We start from the raw sequence: 23,959 nt of genomic DNA on the forward strand, positions 1-23,959 counted from the left end.
TAGTGGTAATTCACTATAAAAAATAACAGCAGTGATATTTCAGAGACTTATTTGCATCTTCTTATTAACTATTTAACCTCCGAAATAACATAATTCTTTGGTTTGTGGGTTTTTTTTTCCCCCCAAGATCCTACATTTTCCCTATTTTTAAGACTATGTGACTGATCATATTTTTAAGTAAGACAACAAATAAAATGATTAATTTAATCCTGGATCATGGATTGTTCAAACAATCTTATAGCAACTATTCAGACTGCCATTTCTATTGAAAATATAGAATTTTGATGTCTTGTATTGAAACAGCAACAGATAGAATTAAAATTATCAACGATTATACAAATGTGATACTAGGGTTAACGGCAAAAAGGTAATAGATATGTTTTAAAAACCCCAATGACTTCTTTCTAAATGGGCTAGGAAAAAAAAATGAGTAAAAGAGGCATTTCTTTGTAAATCATGCCTTTTTCCTATTCAAATTATCAATTTTGTTGTTTTTTACAGTTAAAATTATGCTGAGGTCCTAATCTTAGAATATATAATATGTGGTTAATTCATATTAAACATATCAAGCAGTCTTGTTGACTCCCATATGCAAAATGTCTTTAATTTTTTTAATTATGTAAACTGAATTTTTTAGATTAGTAAGTGCAATACAATATCTTGCCAGTAGAAATTAAGACTTCTCAGGTGTTACAGAATATATATTCTGATAACAGACAAATGCTGTACTCTTCTATAAGAATACTAATTTGTTTCTATTTTTATCCAGTTACAGTGGTATTGAATAGTCGGAATTCCTATGATACACCTTCTTGGTTCACCATAAGCAAAGATGAAATGAGTCATACAAATTAATGTAGCCACCCTAAAGAGTTAGCAGAAACAAAATTCACAGATACCTTGCAATGTAGATGCATTAACGAAGAAGTACAATTCGTAGGTCTTCTAATGCCTCCTCCTTTTTAGGCTTTCAGCTGCGTATCCTTTTAAGCTTGGATTTGGAAACTCCCCTTTTCAAAGCAATGCTGAATCACACCTGGAGAACTTGATGAGAAAAGGACCCTGCAGACCTTTGTATAACCCACCAGTAAAGGCAGTGAGAGTTAGGTATTTATTTATATCATAGACACACATACTCAGTTTATTTAATGTGGCAATCTCTGTTCCAGTTTGAATGAGTGAGGATCATGATCTCATGTCATTGAGCAATCAATGATAACCAGGAACGGATTTTCACTGGCGTGCAAAAAGCCTGACATCTCACTTGGTTTTAGAAAGAGCCTATTGGGAGTGTATCTTCCGAGACGTTTGCTATATCACAAAAACTATGTTCATGTGAAGGACTTACTTCTTTTGAGAATATTTGACAATGTTGTCAATGCTGCTCTGGATGGAGGTAGCATCCCACTCCTCTCATTCATTCCTACATCAGGGATCACAAACCAGGACAAAATTGATTCTGTTGAATAACAGCAAAGTGTTAGAGTTCTGCAGGAAGATGTTACTGCAGAAGAAAAAACAACTGGATATTAAGAAAACCATTCCTTTGAGCAAACTACTGGCTAACATGAAATCTCACTGATGAAGAGGCCAGGACTTTCATGGGAATGGTTTTTGTATATTTGAGTCTTCCCTAGTACAGCACATTGAAATAGAATATACTGTGAGGGTCTTCCCATCTCTGCATTTTTGCATTTCAGGTTCAACATTGGCTTTATAAGGCATATTGATAGGTTTTTAGCTACTTTCAGAACTGTTAAATGGATGTTCAGAAATAATACTCTTAAAGGTAAATTTAAGGAGAAAGGAATCATTTGGGAAGTGTACAAAGTTGTTTAACAACTAACTGAACCCCTGTATGGAATTTTTATCTAGTCTGTTGAAACAGTTGAATAATTCTGAGGTCTTTTGAATACACATTTACATTAGCTTATCACAGATACTGGATTCAGACATTCCTCTATGATACATTAAGATGTACTAAGATAATTCAATATACAATGAGCCTCAGACTCACATTCCCACTAATCAACAAGTGTTACTGTAACAAGAACATGCAGCATAAGGAGATTATGCCTGACTGAGTGCTAAAGCATCTTTCATATGCAACCTATGGTGACGTATTTCTTTGTATGTCTTGTTTCTGTATAGCTGTCTATACTCACATCTACCATATTAAAAGCAATGCTATATTCTACATGGAATTCATGGAGAAACTCTTGAGTGGATGAAAAGAATGTGGTTGAAGAGGTTGCTGGTTCCAGTCTGACTTCTCTGCTATTTGGGCAAGTCGCTTAAAATTTTGGTTTCCCATTTTATATACATATATTTGTATGAATAGGGCACAGCTGATGCTCACAGGGATGCTGAGAGGTTTTATTGGATGAATATTTTTAAAGCATTTTAATATTCTTGGTTGAAAACAAATCACTACAAATAACCATTTCATCGTTTCAATACTCAAATGTTATATCTTTGATGCCACAAGTAAACATTTTGTTATTGAATTATTCAAAGAATGTTTTTCACATAATAAATCTTGAGCCAACAAATCCCACGTTTATGGTGGGGTTTTTTTCTTCCTTAGCAACATTACATATTATAATTTTCAAGGTGAAATCAATGAGCTAAATGCAAAGGTCAGACACATAAATGTTCTTCTAAAACTAACCACTATAAACTCTGATATTGAACTTAATTTTGCCTATCAACCCACTAATGTGCTAAACAACTTCAATTCCACTCAGGAAGGTAAGGAGTTCAGGTGACAGAAGAAGAAGGAACATTGTATCTGATGGTAAAGTTCTTTTGGTTTCCTTTTAGAATTTTCTTAACAGATTTTTGTTACCAAAAAACCCACCCCAAAACCAATGGACCAAAACAAAACCAAAAAAAACCCAAGACACGTAGAAGGTCTTCTAGATACAGGAAGATATTTAAACCAAGAATTTGTTATGCCCACCATAATAAAGCAGAAGAAAAAACTAAAGCAAAGACAGGAAAGAGAACTGGTTAATTAGATGGACATGGAAACTGGAAGCTCTTTTCTTTTCAAACAGGAAATGTATATCTATAGAATAAGAATATCCCAAGAATGACTGATAATCACATTTTTATGGTGTCAGGAGATTTAGGTTAATAAGCAAAGTATCATTTATACATGTAACATTGCTTGCTGTTAAGTGAACTGCTCATTCATCAACCCTATTCGCAAAGATGAAGTGGGAAGAAGATAATGGAATTGCGTAGCTCAGTTCCATACAGAACTGCTTATATAAGCACATTAATTTTCTCATGTGTAACAGCAAATGTAGTTCAGCTGCATATGGGGTTGTTTTGGGGTTCTATTCCTCATCTTTGAAAGTCTTTTAAAACATCTCTGACTACAGATAACTCTCAAGGGCAAATGAGGTGGTAAGGAAAAGGCAAAGCATACATACAAATAGAAGCACTGTGAAGCATTCCCAGTGGGGGCTGACAGAGCTTATTCAAAATACAAACATCTGAAAAGAACCAAAAAGGAAGAGCACAAGCTGTAGAAACATGTTTGAGGTGTCACCAGGAACCTCCTTGGCAGTTACACATGCAGGTCTAATTGCAGCCTCTCTGTAAATAGCCTCTTGATATAGAAGTAGTTCAATTTTATAGGCCAGAAGTTAATTTCATGTTTATATGCTTTATAAAACACCGTGGCTATACACGCTTCAAAAACTCTCTGTAGCAGGGATTCCCTTTGAGAAGGAGAAAGAGTTTGCCTGGTCAAGGGTGTAAGAATTCCCTTTTGGTTTTACTTTACTGTAGGGGTTGTATAAAATTCCTTTCCCCCCATCCCATTTCTAGCTAGGGAGTTCAGAAGTCAGAGCAAGTCCTGCACACAATGCATCCTACCACCCAGCAAAACAACTTGAAACCAATAAAATCTCTACCCTGATACTGAATTCTCCAACCTAAATTCAGTCATAGACACAGTTAATATATTAAATTCATATATATATATTACACATTAGTCTGCATGAGTCATTTGCACATAGTTGAGTTCTGTACTGCGAATAGCAGATGCAGTTAACAGCTGGAAGGAGGTAGAGGCTGTGTACAAGGGGGAAATTAAACTTCCCTGAGCTGTTGTGGTCTGCTTCTGAGCAAATTGAAAAAGGTTAGTCCAAATAACCTTCAGCTGAGGTGTAAACCTAAGGAATTTGATTTCTTCTGCAAAGGCTAGACGTGCCCATGCAGTGTGGTACTATTTGGCAAAAATACAGCCCTCACAGCTGAGACCAATCCACTTTGGAGCAAAGTTACACAGCTGAGTTTGAACTTCACCTGTGGAACTTTGCCAGTAAACAGGACTAGAAACTACACATCAAAACCAGGAAAACTGTTCCTTACTGTTTTGTGGCTTCCCAGTCCTGGTTCTTAGGCAGGACCTACACATCTAATCTTAGTAGGTGTATTCATGCCCCAACTGTAACAAAACTCCCACCTTGCTCAGCTCCTTCTGTTGATTTTACCACCCGAGGAGACAACCCAGCCCCATGGTTTATCACTTCCTTTTGCTTGTGGAGGTTTCTGGGCACAATAGATGTTTGACGCTTCAACAAAGAGTGAAATTCACTGATGTTTTTCCATGTGTTGTCTTGAGGAATACTGTAGGTAGGTGTTTAATCTACTTTGTAATAAACCCAGTAATAACGGTGAGATAATACTTGACTTTATTGGTATTTCAAAGTACAAAAAGTGAAAAATAATAAATCCATGGAAAGTGTGGCAAACAATGTTTCCAAAAACGGCTGAAACACAAACCCATAGATAAGCCTTAGCCAAATCTCTTCCATTTCCCAGTATGTACAAATAGACAACATATCTCGTAAGCTTTGTAGAATGTCTCTACTGAATAGAGATCCGCCCTAAGCGCAAAAAGGACTTTCATAAACCTGTTCTCTCCCATATGTGTCTTTCAGTTACTAATTTAATTTTCATGCAGAGCAGCTCCACCTGCATCAGTCACACTGGCAGTGGAGAGGATCAGCCCCAGTGCCACCCCCTGCCACCAACCCTGCATGGAGTGTGAGGGGTGGGCAAAGGTTCTTACTGGCCTGGGACAAAGGAGCAGAGACTGGCCAGCTGTGATTACCTTGCACAGCTGGAATCTCTCAAAGCAAGAGACCTGAACAAAGGGAACACCTGTACCTGGCTGTAAATGCCTTTTCTATTTTTGATGTTCTCATTATGCCAAGAAAAACTAAGTTGGAAAGAAGTTGAAACTGCAGCCATTTCAATGCATCCGTTGGCCTTTCCTACCAAAACTGAATGTGACTTGAGCAGTCCAGGGAGCGCAGAGCCGCTTTCCCAGGGAAGCCATCAGCCGTGGGACGGGGCACCTTTAGGAGGCCCGGGGATGCCATCAGCCGTGGCACCTTTAGGAGGCTGAAGCTGCGGGAAGCAGCCCAGGGCTATGTGGCTCCTCAGAGCGGGTGGGAAGCTCGGGGCCGTGTCGTTCCCAAACGGCCAAGGGAAACGACAGGGATGCACATTTTTCTGTCCTGCGCGGGCCGTGTTTTAGGGAGAAGGCCACGCTGACAGGCGCCCTAGAGGCATGTTTCGCGTTTTAACCTGGTAACTGAGCCAGCGTAGGGCCAGGAGAGAGCCAGCAGAGAGCTCCGACCGGCACCGAGGGCGGCCCGGTCCTGTCGGGCAGAGCCGCGGGAAAGCCGCTTCCCCAGAATCGCGCCCCTTCCTTGGCAGAACCCCGCTCCCTTCTCGCCGCATCCTCCACGGCTCCCGCCGCCGCAGGGGACAGCGCCGCCGCCCCCGCCCCGCGCCGCGATGGCGCCGCCCCCGCCCCGCCCCCGCCCGCCCCCGGGGCCCGGCCGCAGCCCCGCCCGCCGCGCGCCGCACCTCGCTGCTCCCGCCGGACCCGCGGCGGCTGCGTCCCTGCTGAGGCGCCCGCGCCCGCCGCGGGGTCCTGCACCGCTGCCCGCGCTGACCGGCGGCTGCTGGCGCCGCGGGGGTCCTGCTGCCCCCCCGCGCCGGGCGCGGAGCCGGGGCCGGCCGGGAGCGGGCGGGTTGGGCGCTGCGCCCCCACCGCCTCCCTGCGGCGGGGCCGGGGAGGGGCCCTGCGCGCGCGGCGCCCTCCGCATTGTGCGAGGCTGCGTGGGGCCGGCGCGGGGGCGCGGCCGCGGGGCTGCCCCGCGCCTCCCGCCTCCTCCCGCCTCCTCCCGCTGCCCGCGGCGCTGCCTGTAGCGGGAGGCGCCGGGCTGAGGCGTGAGCGATGCTTTTGTGCGCGGCGGCGGGCGGAGCAGCGGGTAGCGCCGGAGCCAGCGGGAGCTGCGGTTGCGGGGCAGGGCGGGCGCCGCGGCCACCCGCGGCAGTTGCGGCGAGAGGGGCCGGGCGCGATGCTGAATTAGGCGAGCGGAGCCCTTTGCAGGCGCGGGGGCAGGCTTAGCAGCCCGCAGCCGGCTCGGGTCGGGTCGCGGCGGCCGGGCGGGCGGCTCCCCATGGCGAGCAACCGGAGCATCGAGCTGGAGCACTTCGAGGAGCGGGACAAGCGGCAGCAGCGCGCCGGGCCGCGCCGCGGCGGGACCGGCTCTGGCGGCGGGGCCGCGGGGCCGCGGGGCAACGGGCTGATCCCCAGCCCGGCGCACAGCGCCCACTGCAGCCTCTACCGGACGCGGACCCTGCAGGCGCTCAGCTCGGAGAAGAAAGCCCGCAAAGCCCGCTTCTACCGCAACGGGGACAGGTACTTCAAGGGCTTGGTGTACGCCATCTCCACCGACCGCTTCCGCTCCTTCGATGCCCTCCTGGTGGAGCTCACCCGCTCCCTGTCGGACAACGTCAACCTGCCCCAGGGTGTCCGCACCATCTACACCATCGATGGCAGCAAGAAGCTCACCAGCCTGGACGAGCTGGTGGAAGGTGAGGGGGCCAGCAGGGCGCGGGCCGGGGGCAGTCGCGCCTTGGCATGTCGGGGCGCAGCGTGAGGCGGCGTGGGGCCGGGCGCTGGGCGGTGGGCTTGCCCCTCGCCCCCGGAGAGGCTGCCTTGCTGAACTGGTGCTGCGCGGCGGGTGGGCTTGCCCCTCGCCCCCGGAGAGGCTGCCTTGCTGAACTGGTGCTGCGCGGCGGGTGGGCTTGCCCCTCGCCCCCGGAGAGGCTGCCTTGCTGAACTGGTGCTGCGCGGCGGGTGGGCTTGCCCCTCGCCCCCGGAGAGGCTGCCTTGCTGGAGGCCAGCAGCCGTGGAGCCCCTGAGGGGCTGCCCGCCGCCCTGAGGTGCACCAGGCCTCGATCCCCAGTGTGGACAGGCCGCTGCGCCCGCCGCCCGGGCGATCACCGTCAGCCTGGCGTGGGCAGGCCCGACAGTGGGCGAGCAGCCGGGATTTCCATCTGCAAGAACCCTAGGGAAGTTCTTGGCTACCTTTCTGTCACCACCGTTTGTAAGAGAGGGAAATGCTGGGATGTCATTCCCTGACATTTGATGCCGGGCAGTGGCCTCAGCTCTTGGTGAGAAAGCCCCTGTGTTGCGAAGAGGGATATTTATACCCTACCGCTTATTAAAACAAACTGCTGTAAAGTCTTGTTTCCAAATGTGATCAGAGTCTGTATTCACAGGGGGAATTATCTGCCTTGTCTGATTTCCAGAAGCATTCTACAGAATGAAATGCTTTTCAGAATTGTCCCTAGGTAGCCTTTGGTAATGGGACTTGGTGGCTAAGGTTATGTAGTCCTTGCAAATCTGAGCAGAGTGGCGCTTGACTAGTTCTGGCCCATTTTGAGACATACTTTTTTTTTTCTATATGAACCATATGTCCCTTGTTTGCAGGGAGTGATAACTACCAAAACAAGGAGCAGAATTCCTCCGTGTTTGTTATGTGATGTCTTAAATTACAGTTTAAACTCAGCATTACATGAATCAGCCTTTCAAATGTGTTGGTTATGTTGTGCACACTGTGAGGTTCATGATCATTTTTCACTGGATGCTTCTTAGGTATCTAATGCATCCACCATTGCAGTCTTCCACCTGGTGACTCTATGCCAGGTGTAGCTGATTTGTGTTAATGACGAAGTATGCTTTATAGGTCTTCTGATGGCTCCTCCTTTTTAGGCTTTCAGCTGCGTATCCTTTAAGCTTTGATTTGGAAACTCCCCTTTTCAAAGCAATGCTGAATCACACCTGGAGAACTTGATGAGAAAAGGACCCTGCAGACCTTTATGTAATTCACTAGTAAAGGCAGTGGGAGTTAGGCACCAGCTACTCCAGAATGTGTGAGAGGAAGGGAGAGGCTACAGCATTTGCTAGATCAAGGGGGTCTCACTCAAAAAAAGGTATGCGTGAAAGTGCACTTTGTAATAGTAACATAGTGCCTGAGGACGTTCCTCGTTGTGTGATCTACCAAAAGGCTGTTCCACAGTCAAAGCAGAGGAAATGTGAAATTACTGTAGAGTAAAATACTAACTCTGTGGTAATAAAATAAATATGAAGTCAATCAAAATATTTTTCTTGAATTGGTGATTAATTTAGAGGTAGTAAAAAAAAAAAGATGGAGTGGGGATGTTGGGAAAAGATGTAGAAACAAAAATTGGGTAAAGATAACTTTGAATGACTTCTGAAACATTGCCGAAGGAATAATGTTAAGCTTTTATGGCTTAAACCAAAGACAAAATGACTTGCTGGACAACAGTATAAATGCAGTGTGTACTCTCAAAATAAGTTAATAACTGAAAGCAAAAACTTACTTCCTGCCTCTTCAAATACTCATTGAAAGAGTGACCTTTATCATTGCTCTTCACTGGAAGAATAAGCCAGTGTCACAATTGAAATGCCACTTCCATGTTTTCTCTGTAAAATAAAAAGGGGAAAAAAATGAGTCCCAATTACTTAGTCATCTATCTGTGACCAATACAACTCTCCGGAATCTTAAGAAAATCCTGTAGCATCATAATTGGATTAGTATGTTCTCCAATTAGCCTGCCAAAAACTTTACCAGGGTAAGTGTAATTACCATAAAGAGAAAGGAAAGCATATAGAGGGGTGGGTACAAAGGGAGTAGCGAATTCATCGTTCCTTGAAATTACCTGAGCTCTTTGCCAGCTATTTTCTTCTTGAGATGCTGGAAGAGGATCTGATCTGGTTTTATTTTCTTTATTTCTTGTAGTCCCAGCACAGCAAGCTTGAATTGCTGCTCTAGAATATTTGAACGTCGGTGATACCCTATAGCTTGAACTGTAGTAGCACCAGAAGTAGTTCTGAATGGTGTTTTGTTGTATTGCTTTTTCATTTGCAGAAAGGAAAATAAAGTGCTGTTGTGCATGCCAGCCACAGGCTGAACACCAGACTGTACATGGCTACTTGATGCCATACGTAATTGACTAGTCTGTCTGTGCATCATCAGTGCTGTTGAACTGGTACATGGAATCACAGCAGCTCAGGTTCGTTAGTGGCAGTTCTATAAAGTCAGTAGAAGGTGAGTGCTCACTCATGCTTGCCAAGCCAGCAAGATCTGCATTAAACCTCTCTCAACTTAAGCCTGTGCGTGTAGCTCTTGGACGCTGATGTGCCCCAGTGCAGGCCAGCTCTTAGGCCTATTTGCCATTTATTAGGTTAATATCTGTCTGGGGTATAAAAGTTGGCAGTATCAAATTCTGTATTATAATAGTCCAAACTAGCTGAATTGAGTCACTGATGAATGCTTTTTGGGGTTTGGCTGTATTTGGCAATCTGTTTTACTATTTATAATTTTAAGAGGAAAATAGCTAATGCAAAGACATATTGTAGATTTCAAATATTACTGTTACGGGTTGAGACAGTTAAAAATTTGACCAGATCGTGTTTAATAGTCAAAAACTGACAAACTCCATTTTAAGCGTATAGCTTTTCTTAATGCAGTGTGACAGTCAAAAAGCATGCTCTGCTGGACCAGCCTTAGGCAAATATCATTTATGTTCCCAGCCCCTGTAGATTAGGGAACATTATGGCATATGACTTTGACAGGTTTCATTGTTTTCTTAGAATGGGAGGAATAAAGAATTCTGTTGTCTGATCCAGATCTTGTTTGAGCAGAGAGAACCTGAGAGGGGATGGGAGTTTGGGAATATTATAACTTTCTCATAGTTTTATTTCTTTCAACATTACTATTAGACATTATGCTGCTTTTTATTATCTTTACTTTTGAATAGGAGATTCCATGTGTAATTTTATATTTTCCCTTCAATAGCAATAATGGAATAATAGTTTCATTTTTATTCTCTACCCAATTTAACTGATTTTGTCTAAACACTTCAGTTTTTTTAATAAAATGTGAGCTTCTAAAGCATGACACAATGGTAATAGTAGGAACTGTGCAGTTCTTTAGTGCTGAGGTTTGTGTTTTACATTGATGTCGGTCATGCTCTGTCACGCTATCCTGTGCTTTCATTGTCTTGGCAATGAAAGGCATGGAGAATCGTGATTGTTAAAAGTCTGCTGCAAAGTTGGGAGATGTTGGATTTGGGGAGAAGAAACCAAATGTAACACCCTGTAAGAAAAGTTATATTGATTTGGCATGTGACGGACAACTTTTCTAGTTCCCTAGGTAGGAAGCATTGCTAATAGTCTTTGCTCTTTGAAATACAGTGCTTAATTAATACAGTCCTTTATAAAATGTCAGTAGTTTTGTCTGCACAACTGTGCAGACAATCAACAGGCACCTGTAGGGAAGTTTTTGGGCAGGAGCTGGGAAGGTTCTGAGCACGACAATCCTTATGCGTGGCTGGGAAATGTAGCACGGTGGCCAATATCTGCTTTAAAGAAGTGGGCTCTGCCACACTGATACAGAGTGAAAGAATATTTTTGAAATGAGGTATCGAAAGATCCAACTATTTTCTGCCTTAGATTATAGTTACATTTTTTAATCCTGCTTAAGTACCTGTGATTCTGGTTGATGCATGCTGTTATATTAGGTCAAGAATATCTTTTCTCTTGTCTGGGCAAGCACATAGTAACACCACGTAGGCAGTTTGTATTTTTGCTTCTTCCAAAAGGTATGCTTCCTGTGGTAAAGCAAAGAGCTGTAATACTTTTAAAAAGAGGCAAATGTCACGGGTTTAACAAAGAAAGGTAGAAAGGAAGGATAATAGGGTGATTAAAAACTGTTAAAAGCATTTACTTCCAGATACGTGTTCAGATCACTCGTTACAGAGTCCTGGAACAACAGGGTGTGGCTGGGACATACAGATGTAATTGTTAGTTAACTTTCCATCCAAGGAAAATAAAAAGCACAGTTCTACCAATGTGCATCTCCTAGTTTCAGGGACAGGAGAAATGTAATTTACCTGAAAAGAATTATTTACTTTCTGTGGAGGAAGCATGTGGTATTAGGTGGGATTGATACCAGGTGGCCTTAATGGTCTTCTGAAGGCTTTTTCCCTGCCTGAGCAGGGGTTCAGACCAGATGACTTCCACAGGTCCTTTTCAACCTCCAGCTGTTCTGTGATTGTATGAAAGCTTGTAGGAAGTTGTCCTCTGAACCTCCGGACTAAATTAAGTCAAAAGAGAACTCGGAGCAGTTAGTAATCTGCTAAAATCCTGGTTTTCATCCCAGGTTTAAAACATACACGGGAAACGTAAAATGTTGTAGATAAGGAAAGATCATGACTTACACAGGGTTATTGGAGGTGATGTGAAAGTGAAGGAATCATGAGAAAATGATAAGGAAGGAAGTTCTATGAAAGAAAGGAAGGAAAGAGATTTAAATAACCTAATCCTTCATAAAAGGGGTTGGTTTATTTTTAGATCAGTCCTCTTATACATGCCATAAGTACACTGGTCAGGAAATCTGCTCGGCTTTGTGTTACAGAACAAAAAAAGGGTACCCTCCTGTGATTCCTAAAGTTAAGAGGTTACTAACCCTAATAACTACTGTGCTATACTGAATAAGCAGCTTTTGGCACTCTTGAAACTAGTGAGTTCCACCAAAAGCAGCTGAGGAATGTGAGATGGACAGATGAAATGTACCCTAGAAGCCTGCCCTGTCCTATGTGCTTCACAGGGGAGGACATGCTTGAAAAATATGAAGACCTAACAGTTTTCTTTCTGTAGCAATGTTTTTACCCATGCCAGCTATATCATTCTCTGTTATGCAGTGTGCCATTTAAAAACATGATGCTTTATGTGACTGTCAGGAGGTAGAAAGTGCTTGTTAACACCTGGCAAAAAGCAAGCCAGAAAGCCTTGTTCACAGACATCTGTTTCAAATATCCCGACTCAGGATTTTTGAGTGTTGTACACTTAATTTCTACTTTACATCACTCACTACATGGTGTATCTACAGTTGATTTTTAACCCAATGCTAAGAAAACTGAAATATCTACAAATCTTTCTTTAGTACTCTCTGTTTTTAAGGACAAAAAGTCTGAATGTTTCTAGGCTATTTGTTATATGCTTAGTGGTGGGCTTCAGTTCACAAAACTTGAGCTGTGAAGAGCCCCAAGTTGTCAGGCAGCTGTGCTTCCTCAAAACTGCACATAGTTGCAAGTGATGTACACTTGTGACACCGAAGGAGAAGATAAATCCTTTTCCTATCAGTACCTAAAGTTGCACGGATGAGTTTTGGAGAGTTCATGGACACCCTGCTCTCTTTATGCCTGGGTTTATATCTTGAAAGGTGAGCTAGGCACGTTTCCTGCGAATAACAGTGTTGAAGAAACAGATGGCAAACGGAAACCTTGGTAGGTAAGTTTTTAAGTAAGCAAAACAGCATTTAGGCAGCTGATGGTCTATGGCTGTTTGTCAGGTGGATTGACCAATGTAGTCTTGTTTTCTCTTTTATCCATTCGGTTCATAACCTGTATTTTACTGTTGCAAGGGCATGGTGAGTATCATGTTTGGACTGTTAGCCCTCTGAAAATTGGAATCCTTCTACAGGGTGCTTAAATTATATACACGCAGCACACAGATGGGTCTTCGTTTCATGGGTAGTGCATCTGGTTATTAATGCAGCACAGGTAAATTATTTAGAGGCAGGTAATGTTTCCTTGGTAATGGGCAATGTTTCATGTCTTCTAGTTGTTTTTTCTAATGTTAGTAAGACATAGAGAATCAGAAGTAAACTTACTCCATTTGTTGAATATATTGAGAGCCAAAATATCAGCAGATGTTACTCCTTTTAAGTGAGCATATGCCCTATTTGAGGAATTTTTGGTGGTAGCAGGATTTCTTTGTGGAAGAATTGACATTTTTAGATTGCTCTGGGTACTGTCATGAAGTGTGGGATGGATGACACATATGCTCCGTTGAAATTATAATGCCAACTTCTAAGGAGGTTTCATACTTCTGCCAAAACTACTCTGCAGTCTGGTTAAGCTTTCTGCTGTAGAATAATTTGGCTGTGTTCAGAGTCCCAGCTGTAACCTATGTCTGTAATTCTTGCGAGTTTTTTTCTGCATTAAAAAAAAAAAAAAGGTATTGCATAATCTATCTTTCTGCTTCATTAGTCTATAGTTTACTACTTTACCTGCAATTGCAATGTAATATTAGTGACTAACTTCACGACCTGATCTAAAAACTAGGGAGCTGATTCATGTTAATGCTAATGTAAGCTAAAGACATGGTATTTTATTTCCAGTACTGTTAACTGCTGTGACTATGTGCCAGTTAAGGCTAGTATGCATTAGCTTTAATATCTTTCAAGACTATAAAGGGAAAGTGGGCCTTCAAACCATAAAATGGACCATATCAAAATCAGCAATGTAAATATTTGAAGTATTATTTATGCCTGTTGGAGGAGTTGTGTCAACTTTATAGGGCTGGTAGATGTACAAAGGACAAAAAAAAGCTACAGCCTGATCAAAATGCTGCTGAAGTCTCAGAAAATATTTTCTTAGTAATTGTGATGCTATGAATTTTGGTTACACACATGAAAAATCTCACTCAAGGCAGTTAGTGAAACAGCCAAACTTATTTATGTGTGTAGTTTTGGCTGTAAAGTTATCTGCTACTTTATTGATAGCGTTTGAAGTCAATTTGACTGGTTTAAACCCCCCAGAAATGAAGTGCTCTGTGTTACATTTTACAAATACTGTTTTTCTGTGAGAGTTGGGAGATTATCAGAAGTGTGTGTTTTCACATGAATTAATTCCAAGCAGATTTTAAATCAGGTCATACAAAGCCATGAGCAGATACTACATATAGCATTACGCTTTCAGGTTTTTACCTACAAAGTGTAACTTAAAAGAGAGATAATACTCTTAGACGTTACTTGATGTTTCTTCCAAACAGACGTATAAAAATGCATTTTCTGCTTTGGAGGATGGCTAAAATAAAAATTTAAACAATAGCACAGTGATCAAAAATTAAATGCCTGCTCATCAAGGGGTGTTGTTTTCTTAGCCATGCTTGTTGAATACACCATTCTGTAGGAAACTTTCCTTTAGTGAACTTCATAGGTGTGATGTAACTCACCCCTGCCATTTGTTTTCCTCCTTAAATATTTTCTTCTGTTGAATGATCAATTGTATATCCCTGTTCAACCAACCAAATAAATGTTTAACTCATTTCTAGAAAATAATTATTATGCAGAAAGCAGCAATTGGTTTCCTAATTATATTCTGTTTCTAGCATTTTGGGGGGTATTTTGCAAGAGTCTTGGTAGCACTTAGAACCTGTGGGTGAATTCCTGGCTGGGGTGAAATCATTAGAAGTTTAAGTAATAATTTCAATAGAATAAAAACTTCATCCTTTATCTTTGAAGTCATGAACCAAGCAAGTCAATGCATGTGTTTCCTCACTTACAGGCCTTGCCGTAATCCTGCCATATTGTGCCTGCCTTGTAGGTGTAGTAGTAAAATCTGTTTTCCATGTAAAACCTGTTACTAAGTTTAGTTTATATGACTGGTATAAGAAAACAGGCATGGAAATTAAAACACTTACTAAACAATCTGTAATATACTACAGTTATCAAGTAATTACTCATTCCTGTATCTGCCAATTATAGGAAATTTTGCAATCAGTTTTGCCAGATATTTAAAAAAAAAAAAAGCTGAAATAGCTTCTGCTTCAACTTAAGACTTGGCAAAATGCAGTTGTAACAAGTTATTTGAAATGTGTTCTTTTAAGGTACTACATTGTTTTAAGTTGAAAGCACTTCTTTATTTTTTATTTCTATTAGAGAAAGAAAATGAAGGCCTCTCTTTAAAGGAAAAGAAATAATGATAAGAAATCTGTAGTAAACAGGTATTGCAACCTATTCAGATAATCAATAAATTATTTTATTTATGCATCAAGCAAGGGAACTAGTAGAAGGCAAAGAGTTTTACACTGAGATTTTAAAAAAGTAAAGTTCCTTTTTAATACTGAAAATTTTATAACACGACAATTTCTGCTGTCCTGAGGGGTGTTGTAGGTACGGCTCTGATAGTAGGTCACATTCCATGATAGTACGAAAAAGATACTCTGTTATGATACGTGTCTGTAAAAGACAAAGCAAGCATACCATGTTGAGACTCTTCTATGGTAACTCCTTTAGCAAAGGGACCTTTTGTTCTCTACCTGTACTACTTTACATAAAGCATTTAATTTCTTTCAAGTGTGAGAGCCTGTTTCTGAACAGCCTTAATTTAGAGGGGGTTTTGTGGTGTGGGTGTTTTTTTCCCCTATTATTTTTTACTTTGTTAATTTAAGCTTCAGCCCTGAGGTTTAACCTTGAATTGTCTTCTGTCCGTTTGTTGTTTTGTGGTTGTTTTTTTAATGGTCTAGGAAGTGCATTCTTTTTGAGTTTGAAAGGGTAATTCTGAACATGCTCAATGATGTTGAGTTTTGACATACATTGTAGTGCTGATTGCTAAGATTTCTTTCATTTCTTTAACAGCTGGACAGGGTGTGCTGAATTGGTTACTCTGAAGTGATAGGGACTTCATGAACTGAAGCTCATGTAAAGTCTTTTGAGATGCTAGGGGCACTCAGGGTGTTTAGAAAGGTATTCTCATGCACAGGATGCTGTCAGGTTTATATATAAATTATTATCAGAGGATGATTAAAAATTACCAAAGTCTTATGCAGATCAATAAACTTCAAAGCAAGTGGTCAGCGACTTTCAAAAGTTGAATGCCTGACATCATGCAGCCAGAACAATGACCTTCAATTAATTTATGGTAGGAGGAAATAATAATTAGCATTCTTAACCAACAGGCACACACAAAAAACTAAGTTACTTGCTAGGTGCATCCATAAAAAGTTTAGCGTGCAATTGTGGAAAAAATTGTCCTAAGTGTTTGTGCTGGCTTTGGGTGATAGTTTTTGTTTTTTTTTTTTTTCATAGCAGCTGGTATGGGGCTACATCTTGGATTTGTGCTGGAAACAGTGTTGATAATTCAGGGATGTTTTCGTTATTGCTGAGCAGCATTTGCACAGAGCCAAAGGCTTCTCTGCTCCTTTTGGGGTCCTGCCAGTGAGCAGGCTGGGGTGCACAAGAAGCTGGGATGGGACACAGCTGGGACAGCTGACCCCAGCTGACCAAAGGAACATTCCATACGACATCACGCTCAGCATGTAAAGCTGGGGGAAAGAGGAGGAAGTGGGGGATGTTTGAAGTGTTGACATTTGTCATCCCAAGTAACTGTTATGAGTGATGGAACCCGGCTTTCCTAGAGATGGCTGAATACCTGCCTGCTGATGGGAACTAGTGAATGAATTCCTTGTTTTGCTTTGCTTGCATGTGTGGCTTTTGCTTTACCTATTAAACTATTTTTATCTCAATCCTTGAGTTTTTTCACTTTTACCCTTCTGATTTTCTCTCCCTTATCCCACCGGGGCGGAGTAAGTGAGCAGCTGCTTAGTTGCTGGCTGGGGTTAAACCACATCAGGGTTCTACATCACGCAGTAAACAAGTTGTAGAGGGAGGAATAACAGTGATCAGCAGTTACAATGTTAGTAAGTCTAACGGTATGAATTAGAACTACCGGCTTCTTTGAGATGCTACTTATTTGGCAGCACTGTGTTTAGAGAGAGACAGCTTCATGGCTTATTAGAAATTATTCAGAAAATAAGCATAGTCCTTTGAATCTAATTTAAGAGGATGTAGAGGGGGTAGTCTTCGCTTTCAGTTGCAGCTGAGCTATGCTAACAAAACGTTTAACACCTCTTGCTATTTTACAGTAACAGGACAGATGAGTGAAAGGTCTCTGAGAACAGCTGTCAAGAGAGAGCTGTCCACCTATTTAGAATCATAGGGTAATTTAGTTTGGAAGGGACCTTCTGAGGTTATCTTGTCCAACGTCTTGCTCAAAGCAGGTAATAGTAATTATGATTGCCTGCAGGCTTTTTGCCATTTAGCATGTAGTTCTGGGGCAGCATAAGCTTCTAGGCCACTATGGTTCTTCCTAAGCTGTGTGGGCTTGGGTTTTTTTTTACTCTACCTGTAGATTAGAGCTAGTGTGCGTGCAGCTGTGTTGAAATGCCATTCAAGGAGGTTATGGGTGAAAACATCTTTTTTTCTTTGCTTATCCTTTGGGGAAAGAGGAGTCATGGTTTTGTCTGTATTGGTTGGTTTTGTGCACCACTTGATCTGCGTATATGAGGGGGAACGATGATGGGGATGAGTGAAGAGGAAGAATACAGGCATGGCAGTGGTGTCCATAAAACCCCACACCAAACTGTTTCTTTGTACCTCTGTGGAGTACAGTCCCAGTGATGTTTGTGGAGGCATAACTGGCTGCCACATTTTCCCAAGCTAAATCATGATAATGTGGAATTCTTTCAAATACAGTAAGTAAACTTTCAAGAACGTTGAAATACAAGATAGATGAGAAAGTAGTGTAACTGGTATGGGAAGAGAAACAGGAAAAAGTCTTTCAGATCACAGTAATTCTTCAGGGGGTTGAAAGTAGTTTCCTATCTTGCTTTTAAAATAAGCTACACAATTTCTAAGCTAAATCAGCTCTCCAAACGAAAGTTCAGAAAGTAAAAGCATCGTTTAGAATTTTTCTAGTGTCTATTTAAATATAGGTATACATTTTATACCTTCTACAATACTGTTCAACAGATGTGTGTGTACGCTTTACCCTTTTTGCTGTATATATAGGAGGTGAGTTTAGTTTGTTTCACCAGTGACCTTGAGCATCTAGCTTTAATCTTAAAAAAAATGTTTAACCTGTTCTAAAATAGTGAAAGGCTTTTCTGTCTGGTGTGTTCCATTGGTTTGGAATGCTTTCATCCTTCTGGCAATACTCTGCCTTTTCGAGAAAGTCTTTGGATGTCATTTTGTGTGACCCCAAGGATGTAGGTTACAGAAATAACACAGAGTTAAAGATGTCCTTTGTTATGGTCTGCATCTTGAATATTGCTGTCAGACGCTAAAAGAGTTGTGGTAAACAAAACCCAGCAGTTTTAAGAGAAAAATATCCTCTTGTAAAAAAAAAAAACAAACAACCCACATTCACCCAAACAAAAGGAAACAAAAAAGCCCCAGTTAGTCACTAGCCTTGCATTATGTCAAGGAATGGAGAAAGCTAACAAATTCCTTAGGTTTGCGTCATGGCTGGTGCCACTTTAAAATAATTGATGTAAAGGTGTGTATTACTAGCCTGTGATAATATTTTTTGTCCTCTGACTTTCATAACTTTGGGAAGTATCAGCAGTGCAGGCTTTGAATTGAGAAAGAAAATAAAATGGAGAAGTATAGATGTCCTTTCATATTCCTGTAGTTTCACAGTCACATTTGTGGCCTCAACAGGTGTTTGTGGTTTTTAAAAAAGAATAAAAATGTTGAAGTGAATATATTTCAACAGTGTGTCCTTTGTAGAAAAGCAGTAACTCCTGGTAAATTAAAATGTCCTTCAGGACAAGGATCTTGAGATGCTAGAATTTTATTCTGTTAAAACTTGCTCATTTTAAAAATAACTCATTATTAAACATAGGTATGTGTTTATACATCTTGAAGTATATATTTGACGATTATATAGAGAAGGACCTGGAAATTTGCTGTAGGAGAATGCTCTTAATGTCATGTATTGTGAGCTCAAGTAATTTAAGCACTTGCAAAATGACTCTGCAGTCAGAACTTACGATCCAAAAGAAGTGGGAAATATCTTCAACCCCCTTATTACCCTTTATTTTTTTATTTTTATTTTTTAACTAGGGGTCTTTTGAAATGTGTTGAAACCACTTTATATGGTATTGTTTGGGTGGAAAACTCTGATGATTTACAGTCCTCCATTTAAAATGGCCTGTGGTTGAAATACAGGAAAATCAGTCCTGAAAAATTTGTTGGTTTTTTTTTTTTTTTTTTTTTAATTACAAAAAATAGTTGCTAAACCCTTTAAATTATGAAAATGTCATCTTCTTTTCAGGTGAAAGTTATGTATGTGCATCCAATGAACCGTATCGCAAAGTTGATTACACCAAGAATGTCAATCCAAACTGGTGTGTGAACATAAGGACTGGGTCTACTCGATCCTTGACGTCTCTGACATCCACAAAGAGTGAAGTGAAGGAGAGTAAAGATTTCATAAAACCCAAATTAGTGACTGTTATTAGGAGTGGAGTAAAACCACGGAAAGCTGTGAGAATTCTACTGAATAAGAAGACTGCTCACTCCTTCGAACAGGTCTTGACTGACATCACAGAAGCCATTAAGTTAGATTCAGGTGTAGTCAAGAGACTTTGTACGCTGGATGGAAAGCAGGTAGGAGAATAAATTGCTGTGACCACCTAATAATTAAGAGTTAATCTAAGCTTCTTTGTTTTCATAAATTGTATTCTTGTCACTGTATATACTTTAACCTGCTTCTGAATAAGGACAGTTAATAAATGACAACTTTTAAAGTTTGTATTAAATTATTAATATCTACAGAATTTTAAAATTTTATGCAATGCAAAAGAAGTTGACCACTTTATATTCAAAGTAAAAAAAAAATATGAAAACCTCTTTTTCATATACTTTATTGCACTGCTAAAAAGTGTCTCAAGTAATACAGTTTATTTAAAAGCAAACTTGTTAAAATACCTAATGTGTTTTCAGAAGCAGAGTCATGTTATCAGACTACTACATAGTGCTGAGTGGTATGAGAAAGATATTGCTGCCTCCTTCCATTTCACTTTCACAGATTGCTATTTAAGTAGCAAGAGGACTGAAATGTCTTTCTGGAGGTAGTAACTGACATGATCTAAGGTCAAGAATTTTATCTGAAGTGAGTAGTTCTGGGGGCTAATCATATCTTCGCGATATGTTTTTGCTTTTAGTTTTACCACTGCAAAAACATGCTGCCAGGATTAATGATGCAGTAGGTCTTTATTCTCACACAGAAATGCAAAGGAGTGGTCCACAGAGTGTTCTGCTTCAACAGGTTGAAGTGTCAGGAATAGATTTGCTGTTGGTCGGTCAAGTTAATGACTCAGCCCTTCATGGGACAGGACTTTGGTGCTTGATGCTTTGATTTGACACTGATGTGGAACTTTGACAGCATTGCATCTTTAGTAATACAGAACAACACAGGCTATAAAGTAGATCATATTCAGTATCAGGTGCTTGTACTGTTGTATCGTTGACTAAATATTATGATCCTTGCTCATTCAACAGGTATTTTTGCACACCTGCCTCCCTACCTATATATTTGCGTGAACTACTTGTAAAAGTTTCAGTTGTGTTCAAACATGTGGGAATTTTTATTGTCAAGCTTTTTATAATGGTTGTGATCCTGCAGACTTCTTGAAAAGCACCCTTTTATGTTGAAAGATGCTAGCAAATCCATTGCAGAACAGGTGAACTTAGATTGTCTTGATATGAGGTCTGTCTCTCTGGTTATATTCTGTATGCTGTGGATACTCTTCTTATAATTACTTGAACTTTCTGTTATTTGGTATTAAATATAGTGAGGCAAGCGCATCACTGAGACTCTTGATTTTCAATATTTGGTGGCACTGTAATGTGCTCTTTAGTTCTTCTAATAGGTTTGATTTTTTTAATGAAATTTGTTAACACAACTTCTTTTTCTAGGAACATCTAAAATGTGATTTAGTCATGTTTAATTTAACTCATAATAAAATAGCTTTGAATATATTTATAACAATTTTTATTATACAGTAATTAGTCTTTTCTGCCCATGAAGTCATCTGTTATTGTCTCAGATAAGATTATTTTAATCTTCTCGGGCAAGTAGATGGAAAGGGTCAGGAAAGGAAACAGCAAAAACCAGGATTCTCAGTTCAGATTCACCTCTTCTATTGCATTATGGATATAGTAGAAACTCACTGGTCTGCACTGGTGTGGAAGATGCAGTAGTACATCAGAGTTCAATAAAATTAATTAACATTACATCTCACATGTATTTCTTGCGTGTTACTGTCACCCATGGTGGATGATGGCTGTCTTTAGTCCTCAGTGAGAATGACCAATTACTGGTAATGTTTCAAAATAAGTATAAGATTTCTAATTGCTTCAGTATCTTCTTCTGCCCTTCTGTGGTAAAGGCAATAATCAAACTTGGACTGCCAATGTAGGTGTTCTCAAGCAGGATTAAGAAATCCCCAGTTAGTGCATAAATGTGGAGATCTCCCATCTGGAAGAAGGGCTTTTTGCTTTTCCATTGACTTTGGGAAGGAGCCTTTGCTTGCACAACCATAGTGTAAATGTGAATTGAGTGATCATGGGATATAGTGCCCCAGACAGAAAACCTGTGGCTTTGAACACCCTGATAGTAAAAGCCCTCTCCAGCTTATCTAGGGGGATAGAGACTTCGGTCTGGATTTTTTTATTTGTTTGTTTCTTTTTCTCCAAAATGAGGGGCTGACCCCAGTGTGAGGCAGTAGGGATTTTTTTTTTTCTTTTTTTGTTCATTGCTGGTGTATATATAGAGGTTGGTGCCCAAGGGCTTTGTGGGGTTTGGCAAATAAAAGAGTTGCTTTCCTGCCAATTACCAATTGGTGGAAATTTCTGAGCCTATTTTCTCTAATGTAGTAATTGCTTATTCTTCTAAATCTGCTAGGAAAGCAGATCTTTTATGTTCGTTGTAGTGTTGGCACAGCTTGAAAGGCAACCATTAAAAAAAAAAAAAAGGCGGCATTTTGTAAATGTCTATGTTCCTATAAATGTAGCTTTTGTGTCTCTCAGGGGTTTGTTTTTTTCTTTTCCCTGCTCCTTCATATTTTTATCTCTGAGGAAATACATAATTTTTGCAAGTTTTTTTGTGAGAATGGGTTTACATTGCATTTTTTGTTTAATACAGAATTGATGCTGAAATTCAGGTGTTTAAAACATGCATGTATAAAATTTGGGTCCTTTTATTAGGGAATGTGTTTGCTGTTAACTTATGGGGTCATTCTGTTTTCCAATAGAACTATTTAACATGTGTAAGATATGATTATGAAACCAGTGAGATATGAAGAAATCTTCTTAATTTTGAGCAGTATAACAGAAAAATGTCCTTAAAATAGTAATTTACTCTTATGATTTCATTAATCTTGACTGTAGCAACACCTTGATGATAATAGTAACAGAGAATAACATCCATGTCAGATATTTTCCTTGGTTACTGTGTATGAAGACAGACAATTATCTAGCTTTTAATTGTAAGATTTTATAACATTTTACTGGTTTCCTTTTATCTTCAGTTTCAATATGGGTGCTGTATCTTAGCATTTTAGTGCTTTGTAGCCTCAAGTACAGAAATTTTTTTTGACTACATTGGTGCAAGGGTGCTTTTCACTTTCAAGCTGTTGAGCAACCAACTTTTTTACCTCCCAAGACACTTGTGATGGTTTCTATGTGAGGAAAAATATTCCTGTAAAAGTAACTAGCTTCAACTTTGCAGTGCAGGCTTCTGTTATACCAGTCTTGGTGCTTCTGACATTGAGGTTTGCCTAATACATTCGTTTGACCAAAGTGTTTCCCTTACTTGGCTGCATTTTCCCTGGAATCTGTCACTATCCCACTGTGAAGCAGGGACAGTCAGACTGAAACTTCTCCAGTTGGGAAGTTAACCCTTCATTATCTCAGAAGAGAATGGACAGTTTCTTTCTTGCTAAACAAACTTCAAGCTTCAGTCATTGCAAAGTGTAGGGCAGCAACTTAATGGTAAATTACCTGGACTAATTGCCTAAAGGAATATAATTTGGTGGGATGGAGTGTAGAGGGGAATTTTCTGCGAGAAACTCACAAAAAGCCATGCAGAACTCTGAAGCATGTATTATTTAACACACAAAATAAATTACATCTTAATTCCTGGAAGACAGCAACTTATTAAGCTTGCATTGTGTTGCAGTTTCATGAATTAATATCCCTAACAGGATTGAAAAGGTGGATGAGAGACACCTTTTTATACTCCATTCCCAAAACAGTGAGAACATCCCTCAGATAACCCTTATTTTTAAAGATATTTTTTTGATGGGCCACAGGTGTGTTTGGTGGCTATCTGTGAAACCAGAAGCTCCCTAATTTTCTGTTAACAAAGTGTTTCATAAGGTGCTAATTAGAAGTAAATGGGTAACTGAAGAAAACAGATATTACATTTGGAAGTATTCATCAGACTTACTATGGTCTCCTGTCTGTAACTTTTTATTTTCCACTGACAGATTATGTCTCAGGCTCTAACCTAGTATACATACTTTCACAAATGTATTGCAAGTAGTGTAGATTTTAATTTCTGCTACAGGCAATTTTGCAAGAACATAGAAAGCTCCAACATTTTTGCAGTTCTAGTTCTGTTGAAAATTAAAACAGCACTTTAAGCTGAAATGTTGCATTGACCTGCAAGTACAAGGGGGAAAATTCCTTAAGCCCTTGCATTTCTCACAACTCTTAAAAAGGCTTATATATGTTATGAGGAATGTCAGTGGCAGCTGCCAAGGGAATGATTCTCTGCATTGCAAACCCCACAGAAGTATGACATTTGTGGGGCAGGAGTCTTTCCTCACCTAGCTTCAAGGCTTAAAATTTGCCAAATAACCTGCAGCAGGCTACTTGGTGATTTGACACTACAGATATGATTGACAATGTAACTA

At 40.5% G+C, this 23,959-nt stretch overlaps 1 protein-coding gene across 5 annotated transcripts in view; it reads left to right on the forward strand.

Annotated features, from left to right (window-relative positions):
• Positions 1-5,858: 5,858 nt before the first annotated feature.
• The window catches only part of DCLK2 (doublecortin like kinase 2), a 98,555-nt gene continuing 80,454 nt past the window's right edge, over positions 5,859-23,959 (forward strand). For 4 of the 5 annotated variants that reach the window (XR_008746149.1, XR_008746150.1, XR_008746148.1 and 1 more), the window contains exons 1-2: positions 5,859-6,912; positions 19,312-19,646. Coding sequence is in view for 2 of the 5 variants with exons in the window: in XM_005243335.4 (XP_005243392.2) it covers positions 6,495-6,912; positions 19,312-19,646 (753 nt within the window). In the remaining 3 variants the exon portion in view is untranslated. The remainder of the gene's footprint in view (positions 6,913-19,311; positions 19,647-23,959) is intronic. The other variant, XM_055797821.1, reaches the window with a different exon arrangement.

Source organism: Falco peregrinus, chromosome 2 (genome assembly GCF_023634155.1).
Source record: "Falco peregrinus isolate bFalPer1 chromosome 2, bFalPer1.pri, whole genome shotgun sequence".
Classification (NCBI taxonomy): Eukaryota; Metazoa; Chordata; class Aves; order Falconiformes; family Falconidae; genus Falco; species Falco peregrinus.